The sequence below is a fragment of the Stegodyphus dumicola genome, chromosome 7, assembly GCF_044657685.1.
Source record: "Stegodyphus dumicola isolate Sdum_Otavi_A_Nest chromosome 7, ASM4465768v1".
In the NCBI taxonomy this organism is placed as follows: Eukaryota; Metazoa; Arthropoda; class Arachnida; order Araneae; family Eresidae; genus Stegodyphus; species Stegodyphus dumicola.
The window spans coordinates 71142778-71153403 of NC_140774.1; the positions used below are offsets into that span (position 1 = coordinate 71142778).

General features: G+C 32.3%; 1 protein-coding gene across 5 annotated transcripts; it reads right to left on the reverse strand.

Moving 5' to 3' along the window:
• Nucleotides 1–4476: 4476 nt before the first annotated feature.
• LOC146996222 (uncharacterized) lies at nt 4477–10145 on the reverse strand. 5 transcript variants are annotated; one of them, XR_015042111.1, is made up of 2 exons: nt 10023–10145; nt 4477–4802 (listed from the first exon to the last, which is right to left on the reverse strand). XR_015042111.1 is itself a non-coding variant. In XM_085820427.1 (2 exons), the coding sequence occupies exon 1, from the start codon at nt 7230–7232 to the stop codon at nt 5913–5915; it is 1320 nt and encodes a 439-aa protein (XP_085676553.1). In that variant the 5' UTR covers nt 7233–7305; the 3' UTR covers nt 4477–4802; nt 5435–5912. The 5 variants fall into 5 exon arrangements, 1 of the variants encoding a protein (XP_085676553.1); XR_015042112.1 differs by lacking the exon at nt 10023–10145 and adding an exon at nt 9337–9678; XR_015042113.1 differs by lacking the exon at nt 10023–10145 and adding an exon at nt 7915–8306.
• Between the last annotated feature and the right edge of the window lie 481 nt (nt 10146–10626).

Genomic DNA, 10626 nt, shown 5'->3' on the forward strand with positions numbered 1-10626 from the left:
TATATATATATAAGCGGCTAAAGTGTGTGTCGCCGATAGTTTATTGTTGCCACTTAGAAAAATGAGTGCGGAAATTAATGTTTCCACAGTTTTTAATTAATATCTCGGCCGATTAAAGTCGTACGAAGATGAGAACAGTATCGATAAATTCAGAGAATTTTTTGGAATCCGAGGATACGCGTTTTGAATTTCAACTCAGCGCCATTCCGTAGATATTCGAGAAAAAAAGAAATTGGCACGTAGCCAAATCCCTCTACAAGGGAAAACCCAAGGAAAAAAGTGGAAAATTTAGGGAAAACATATGGGAAAATTAGTTTTTAATTAATATCTCTGCTAATCTAAGTCCCAAGAAGACACGAATGGTCAAAATGGCGTGCCATGGACCTGCGGAATCCAACAGTGTGCTTCACTAAGCCTGGAGCCAGCTGTTTCGGAGGAGATGGTGTTACTTCACCCCATATATATATATATATATATATATATATATATGCGACTTAAGTGTCTGTTTGTCCCCGATAGTTTATTAGTTGCTTGTGTAACTGTACTACCCAATGGGGTGACGTTGCCACGGCACAAGGTTGCCATTTCAATTGAGACGTAGACAATTTCCTGTACAACTTACCTTTGCTATGACCATCAATAAGTCTCAGGGCCAAACGCTTAAGTGTGCTGGCATTTTTTTACCTGAGCCTGCATTTGGACATGGTCAACTTCATGCTGCCTGTTCAAGAGTTCGTGAAAGAACGGACGTAAAATTAAAAATGATGGAAAGATCTACACAAGAAATGTTATGTATAAAGAGATCTTTGACATGTGAATTAACATTTTATTATTTAAATCACCTTTATTTATTGAGCTAGCGGTGACTCTTAAAAAATGTACCGCCAATGGTTTCTTCATTGCACTCTACTTTAAGCAATTAAGCAAGTAGAAGGGGACAACCTCGTGGGGCAGTAAGCAAAGGGGCGTCCTCGCTGCCTGCCCTGGGTAATTCAGTTTAAATTAGCAGATGCCTTTGCACAAATAATTTTAATTACAATTTATAATATCTAGAACAGCGGTCATTTCGTATGACTGCTAGGCTTTCTAGTGATTTCCATAATCATGTGGCCTGTATTTGAATCCTGAAGAAGATATTAACATTTTGTAGTCATCTACCCACTGGATTGTCAGTGATGAGATAGCTAAATGACTGATGGATTCCAACCAATGCTTAATAAATATCTAGTTATTGAGATGTCCATAAAACATAAATTTATGTGGTGTTTAGCATTGCAGACATTCAATATGCATCTTTCTTTTTTGGTGGGGGTTGGGATAATAAACAAATACTGGAGTTTTTCAAAATTTCATGTTAGTGTAGGTTTTATAGATGGTGAAAATATATTTTCATGTATTGTTTAGAAGGAATTTTAATAGGAATATTGTTGGCTTTTGTTAAATTTAGACGTGACAATGTCTGCAAATTGATACTTTATTTTTGAACATATGATTGTATTAATTACATAACATTTGGGATTTGCAGATTACTCCTCCATAAGCATATCATATACACTGCTATACATTAAATGTGCTACACCAGGAAGGAAAGCAAATAGCAAAATCTTATTTATTACACATATATACAGAATAGTGGGAAGAAAACATGATTAAATTTTCTGGTGATTAGAGGTACACAGCGTACATAATTCAGTGCACAGAGCTGTCCTTTCTAGCAAAAACAATGGTTATAATCCAGCTCAGCATGGAGATAAACACAACTTGGATAATTAGATATGGTATTTCATTCCACGCAGCTTCAACCATATGCCAGAGTTCATCGTAGTTATTAGTGAGTGGTGGCATTAAAATCAACTGTTAAGAGTAAAAAATAAAAATTTTTAGTTGTTAAATCATGTCTGTTAAAAGTTTAAAATTTATTTTAATAGCAGCTGTATGTTTCTTTTAATTGTTTCAAATTACACCTGTCAATTATATTTATTTTTGTGTCTAAATGTTTTAAACAATTATGTCCATCTTTAATACCTGTACATAAGACAATACAATCTCACATTTAGTACTTCTGGAACACTGCAAATGCTAGGAAAACTTCCACATAGAAAGCAATAGTACAATTGTCTCCTGGTATCTACATATAACAATGGTGGAAAAAGTAATCTTGAAGTTTTAAGTTCTACGCCTAGTGATAAATAGTGTATGGCTAAATATGAAACACAACCATAGAAACAAGCTAAGCACTGAAATTCCCACTGTAACCCCAATTATATTCACATGCATGTGTTTTACCCATCTTCCCAAGTAACTTTATAAATTCTGCAACAAATTTTAATATTCTGTAGAGATTTCTGGCTAGGCCTAGCGACAATAAAATGCTCTGCCAATTGAGTATAAATGCTGATAGTAGTAATCTAACAGGCAGTAGAGCAGCTGAGCTGGGGGTAAGTAATGAATGTAACTAAATGGGTAAACGGAAATGTTACATTGGAATGTATGTATTTTCAGGTTACATATTGCTGCTCAGAATTGAACACTTCTTAATCGATCTCTTCCTCATGATGCTTGTAAGTGTCAGCAGAGGACGATGCTATCAATGGTCAAGCATCAAACTTTCTTGCATACACAGATTTTTTCTTATTAAAATTCTCTCAGCTCCACTTTTAACTATTTGCTTTTCTTTAGTTACATTCAATTGCATCTCTTGCACTCAGAAACTTTTTTTTTTTACATTTTAGTGCTTTCTAATTGTTGGAGTTTTGAAGCTACCAATGCTTCTCAACTTGTGATGTTTTATCCATTATCAGGAAAAAACTTGAGGAGAGTAAATTTTTCATTATTGTATTAAAAATGAAGTCTATAAAGTGATATAGTATACGATGTATTTTATCATTCAGTATTAATATTGATATCTTATTTAATCACCGGTTAATCTTCGAATTATGGTAACTTGGCAATTTTTTGGCGAAAATTTGGCGACCAACCCTGCTACAGCAACCTGCTAGTTTTGTTTTGGACACCATTTTGTTTTCACGAAGTAAAGCCATGTTTTTTTTTTACTCAACATTTTTCCCAACAATCTGCTAGCCGAATTACGCTTATACTAGAACTTTTATGGAACAAAAATTCTTAATCATGACGTAGATTAGGTGCGAAATTGGGTGAAAGTGCAGAATCGCAAACTGCTTGCTGCGTTTTTAAGAATTGCACATACACGGTATCCATGTACACGTTGACCTATTTTCACTTAAAAAAACATCCCAGAATTGCAAAAAAATGGCATTGCATACACTCTTGGCTTTATCCCTGTACACTAAAGTCCTCGCTAGTAACCTTTATCGCCTTACCAAAATGTCACCAAACTACCTGTTACCATATTCCAAAGATCAGCCTTAATCACCTTATATATATTACATGGATATTTTGTTCTACATAGTGTTTATTCGTATGTTCTGGAATTAATTACCCACAAATACACGGGCACTACTGTAATTGCTTTTCATTGTAGTTATTTAAGCTTAGAGAATGTTTCCTAGAAATGCTATACTTTTGCGAAGAGCTGTAACCTTTTTTATGCATATACATAATATTTAATGTTAATCAGCAACTATATATTTAATGCATCACAATGACAATAAAATGATAAGCATACTTGTTACTGTTATCACATACTTCTGTAGCATTAAATGGTTTTCATGAGAATTAATACAATGCATTTGCTGACTGTTAATTTAAACGGTTCTTCCAAATATCAAACATTGTTTCCTTTAAGTGTCTGCGATCACAACGACGTTTGTTTTATCATGTTTTTGAGTTCATCTTCTACAATATAGCAATATGAAAACTGCTGCTATGTTCTAGAACCTTTTAACTTTGTAACTATCAGTTCTGTGTCCAGTTACACCTTATGTGTGTATGTATTGCAGGAAAAGTTTTGGCTCTAGTGTAGAACTGGGTGCCCATTCGATTAGTGACAATTTTTTTTTTTTTTTTTAATTTTGGCAATGAAACCTCATTTCTGGTTACCATGATAATTTTAACTTTGTTTTAGCTTCTTGACTTTTTTAAAATGAAAATAGATGGATGTGTACATGAACAAATTTAAGGTAGTGTGCAATGCCTAGTTTGTGCAATTCTGGGATGTTAAGTGTTAACAGATTGATGTGTACATGGACACAGAGTTTGTGCAATTCCTTGACTTCTTATTTTGGTTTTGTGTAGCATCCATCTTGAAATTGTGCTTACTTTACATTTAAAAAAAAAAAAAAAAAATCTCCAATAAACATGGGCACTCAATTGTAAACTTTTACCAAAAGGTGTTTTTTTTTTTTTTTTTTTTTTTTTTTTGTTAGGCTGCATTTATTGAAGGTGTAATCACTTTTACTGCTAAAAATAAAGTTAATATCAGCAGGATGAAACATTCCTTTGTTGGCAACATTGAGTAAGTAAATAATTATATACATCAAGAATTAATGGGTAACGTCTTTTGTAAAAAATTATTTATTTCAACCATAAACTTTCTAGGAGGGCAGACCATCCCCAAAAATCAGATCATTTATGTAATATACAGAGATATAATTTCAAAAGATTAATTAAAGATACATTAATATTGCTTTTGGTTTTAATAATAGCAGTTAATGGTACTATTTATAATCATTGAGCTGTTTCTTAAATTTCTTTTGCGGACACTGTAATTCTACCGAAGAAATACATTACAATTTCATGGTTGACCACACGTAGGGAACTGCCTCCTACGGCCCTGCCCATGCCCTCTTTTCAGTCCGTAGACCCAGGCTAGGAGTTAGTTCCTGTTAAAATAAAAACATAAGGTACTTTATTAGGTATTCATCTATTATTTTGCTTTTTAACATATTGTAATAACAATTCAATATCCAATTTACACTCAGTCGGATTAATCAATGTATTTTAAGAATAATAGTTAGTAAAAAATATAACAAAATTGCTATCAAATTACTTAATTTTATATTTCTACTTAAGCCAGGTTAATTCTATTGCTGGCTTTATAAAAACTTGCATGACATCTGATTCAGTTTCCTAAGAAGTATCAGTTTGTTAAATTTATGTACTTATGAAATAAATGTTAATTGTTACCATATTTAACAATCGGAAATACTGATTTGCATTTCTGTTCATTTGAAAGGCATTAAGTTAAATTGAGACTGGCAATTACTACATGAAGTTTCATTAAGCAAAAAGCAAATTCTGCTAACAACATCCTTTATAAATAACTTTAACAAAAATTATGAATTTCTTTTTAAATTAAATGCACACAGAATTTTTTTAAATCATCATATTACCTCCTTTGATGCTTTATAAATTTATTCATTGGCTCATTAACACATTCTGAACTTGAAGGTATAGTTGGCAGTTTTTCACAAGTAGCAAAAGATGCTCTTAAAGTTTTTAGGAATTCTCTCACCTTTTGTTTTTTATCCTCTGTGTCAGCCTGTGATGTTAAAAACTGAAACTCTGCATGCCACTCTTCCTTTTCTTTTTCAAAATCTGAATGTTCCTTTCTTCTGATTTCTTGTGTGATGGCATAATGTTCTTCAATTTGCTCATCATTTTCAGATACGTCAATTATCAAATCATCTTTCTCTGAGCAAACATTTGTACCACAATCTATATCACAAACTGAGCATACATAATGAATGTGCTTACATATCTGAAATCTCACACTATAATCAATGCATGAACAAACAAACTGATGAATGCAGATGTCGCACTCATGACATCGAATGTTACAATTACACACTATTTCAAAATACACATTATTTGTATGAATCAGTCCTTCTTGACTTCTAGATACAATCCATGCCTGTTTTGGCTTTATTTCGTATAATTCGTAATCAGCCATGAATTTGCTCCTTTCATGTTTGTTTCTAATTTCCTTCATTCTAGAAGTTAAATTTTGGCCGTTCCACCGAAATGATTTGACCCATTAATTTCTTGGCTATTGAAGTTAAAACAAAATGCAATGACTTATCTAATCTTTTAATAACTGTTCCACCAGCTTCTTCGTATTTAAGTTGCCGATGCCACCGCTCTACTTTCATGTTTGTATTAACACCCAAATAAGTTCGGTAACAATATGCCCACCGTTTCTTACGTTGCATGTATGTGGTTAAATACTCTCCAAAAGCTCGAGTTTCATCATGCAACACATAATCACTGATACAAGCTTCCGAAAGTCTTTCAAAAGTTACAATATCGATTTCTTTTAGAATTTTCAATAACTCTGACTTAATTTTTACTCTTATTTCTGGATCTCGGACTTTAGAATTCAAATTTTTTAACCATGCACGTTGCACATGCCAGCTGCAAAGTAAATGATGATCTGCCTCTCCAAACACAGAGCACCATGCGTTGTAATATGCCGGAGCATCATCAGACATGAAAACTGTTGTCTTCAAATTTGGAAGTCTTTCTTTAATGGAACTGAAAAATGCAGCAAACGTTTCAGTGGTTAATTTTGAAGAATACAAGATTGCCACTGGGAATCCTTCAAAATTGTTATCATTAATTAAAACAGATGTCAAATTTAAACCATACTGATTTGTGCCATGGGTAGAATCTATCATGATACAATTACTATGTCGTTCAAGCATTTTTAATTGTGCACTATTCATAATACCTAATAAAAAATCTGATTTGCATAGACCTGGGTACTGAGGCAGTTCTTCATTAGTTTGTTTATATATTAAAACTGGATTGCCAGGTTCTGCCTGCAGTTTTCTAACTGTTATATCTACAGACACGAAATCATTTTTATCCAGCATAATGTCTTTGTCAATCCCAAAGTCTCTACGAATATTTCGTAAATCTTGTGAATTTGTTATACACAACCGTTTTGAAGGTGTGTAGCACTTTTGAATTTTTGACAATACTTTTGCTGGTGGAACTCCATGTTTCATTAAATTAGCTAGATTAGTTTTTTCTGTCTTCGAGAGAGGCAATTTTCCCACTTCTGTTTTGTGACCGACATGAACAGACTGACATTCCACTTTTATTTCATTTTCTTTTTCTAAAACTTTTATGTATGCTGGACACGTAATACCACATTTAATAGAGCCAGCTACTTTAATATTACGTTTTCTTGACTCTTTAATTTTACTTTGCCCACTTCTATGGCACTGATAATACGATGCAGTTCCTTCTTTTACTGCCTTTTTACTGGATGAAATAATGAAAGAAGATTGTGTATTTCGTTCCATCATTTCCTTCCAGTGTTCAAATTCAGTTTTAGAAGTAAATACTTGATTTTCATACTCCAAATTTATATCAGTATGATCTGTTTCTATATGATGTAATAATTCCTTCATTGTTCGGAATTTAAGACTGCAGAGACCACAAATTTTATTACAAACCTTGTGAACTTCTTTTTCTGGATGATACTTTCTGATATGTTGGTACATATTAATTTAATACTGAATGTTACTTCACAATGAGGGCAAGATATCTGAGATGTAGAAGCACATGAAACTTTTAATTCCATTTTTTATAGAGAAGTATATTTATATATTTTATATTTTATCAAGCAAAGCAGTAATAACAATTTTTAAAAAAACCAATTTTGGTCTAGAAAACATCTTGCGCAATATGCTGCAAAATAAGTAAAATATAAAAATTGTAGTAAGCTCGCCTAAAAGTTACCAAGAGCTGCTGCTCCAAAAGGTTTAACACGTTTTCAAAAAATTAATACACATGAAAATCAAATCATTAGACATGTATTATTATTATGTTTTATATATGTATTTCCATATTTTTATAGAAAATAACAAGTGTTATTTCTTTTTAGATTTTATTTAAATTTAACACAGAATTTTCAAAATTGGGTTATCATAATTAAAAAAAAAGGGCAGACAATCAATAAGCATAATAAATACTACACTTACTCACAAAGTAGTAGCCGGTTCATAGTAGGCGCTCAATTCCGAAACGACTGAAATTCCCTATACTCAAAATCCCTTTTCCTTTCTCCTCTTAGCTCATCCCTACTTTCACGTACCACACCTACAAATCTTGGACTCTTCCAGCAAACAATAGCATTCGTTCCGGGATTGAGCGCCTACTATACTACTAACTCGCCCGCTTTGCTGTGCGCACTATCTATTTGAATGTGAACCTAGACTTCTTATACGGACGAAATGTTTAATTTCGAACTGATGATGAATGTAAATTTTTTTAATTTAAAGTCGGGAAATATAGTGCCAATCAGTGAATCTGTCATACACAGATTTCCACATCATCCATGAGGTACTGTGTATTGGGATGCGTCCCCATTATTTAACTTAGCGGGATACGAAGAATTGCCAACATGAAACTAAAGTTTATATATATTTAATTGTTATCATAAGTTTAATGAAAATAAATGTTACTATCTTTGTTACCAAATTTTGTACTTGATGATAATTATTTGTCCTTGATTTTTTATATATGGCAATTTTTATAAATAACAACAACATTTTTTATTTTCGATCACAATAATTTATTTCTCTTAAAAATAACATTTATTTTCATGAAACTTATGATAACAGGTAAATATAAATGTTATTATTAACCCTTATCATTTAAATGGTGTTTGTATTCATTGGATAGATGCAAGTTTTTTACCAATTTAATAATTTTAAAGGAAAATGCATTTATTGGCAACATTCTTAAGAGCATTTCTTAAGAGCCACCTAGATATTTCATATCTAGTTTTGGCAACAATAAAAGAAAATTCTGAACTTGGATTTGAAAACCAAATGTATTAGAAACCATTGGCTAGTACAGTTACTCAAGCAACCAATAAACTATAGGCGACACACACTTTAGCCGCTTGTATATATAAAAGGAAAAAGAAAATATAAAGAAGATGTGTCGGCATCCAAAAATAAAAATAAAGGCCGCTATGGACTTTTGTAGATACAATATATCTATATGTGTATGTGCGTTCCTCACTTGCTTTGGGTTCAGTTTACTTCTGGCCGCACTGTACATATGCATAAAAAAGTAAATCTTAGCTAACTAGAAGCAGTTTAAAGTAATTTAAAAACTATTGAAATTAAAAAATATAAGGTAAAGTGACAATAATTAAAACCGTGAGTTAATAATTAATTTTTCAGTACTCTCCAATAAGAAACGTTAAGAATGTAACACAAATACTAAATCATGAAGATATGTAATAATAATAATAATTGCAATGCAATAAGTTCGAAAGTTTTAAATAAAAATAAAAATTTGCAACTGATGATTGGAAATAGTAAATGAATAATAATGTAAAAACTAATTATAATAATGTTGAACATAATTAAAGAAATAAAGCTTGATCCAGCCTACCTATCTCATGAGCAAACGGCCCACCAGCGGCCGAGCGGTAAAGTCGCTGAACACTGGTAGTTCGGTCCGAGGTTCGAATCCCGCGAACGGGCTGGCTGCATGGGTGTTTTCGTGGTTTTCCCCATGTATAACGTGTATACGAGCAAGTTTCCCTTAGAAAGTCCTCCACGAAGGCATCCATCCCTTTAGGCAGATAGCCATAGTGTGCTTTGCCATAATTAAATACACCACCACCATGAACAAACACAGTATATTTTGAGCACTTTTCTTCCTACATCTGATGTTTCAGCAGCACTATAATCTAAAGCAGTACTATTTATTCACATTCTCATGCATCTTAAATTTATTTCTGTACTACGGCTAATAGCTTGCATCATTTAAACAGTTTTAAAGTAGTTTATATAAATTATTATTTTAAATTATACTTATACGGTATATCTATATATGTAGAATACGGTATATCTATATGTGTATGTGCGTTCCTCCCTTGCTTTGGGTTCGGTTTACTTTGGGCCGAACATATGCATAAAAAGAAAGGAAGACTTCCCTAGTCCAGGCTATCCCCTTGAAAATACTTTAAACTTAAATTCTTTTAAGTTTATATATATAAAAGTGCATATTTTACTACTGCTTATGTCACAAAATATCATGCCAAGCTTAAATGTATGAAATATAATTAATATTACGTATAAAAGTCATTTCCAGTATTTTTCGAAAAGAGAGAAAGTCGCTTCTTTTTCCCTTAAATTGTCGTCATATGTCTTCAGATCAATGAAGACACGTAGACCAATTCCTTAGAGTCAGCAGAATTTGCTAAAGTGAACCAAAAAACGCTGGAACCTATTCAATGAAATTTGGCAACAGTCTAAGTACGGGATGAGATATGCGCCAAATATTTTTTCCAGCTATTCCTACAACTCGCTATTTCAAAACTTTTGACTCAGAATCTTTTCAGAATTTGAAATAAGTATTCGCTTTAAACACTTTTTTTAAATGTTCAGCTTTCAATAAGACAAGTTATGTGCGCTAAGAAACGCTTAAAACGTCCCCTTCTATTGAATTTTTGAAATTCTTCGTTCTTGAAATAGTATTAACCTGTACTATTGCCAGTAAAAAAAATCTTATCCAACAGACGACCAGTTTCGTATCAAGAACTATCATTTTAAAACAAAATATAGATTTTATCACTCCGAGTAAAGTTGCTGTTATAAAAAATAATGTATGAAAATTAAAAGGAGTTAATAAAAATAATAAGAATAAATAAGATTTTATTATTCAACGAACTAGCCA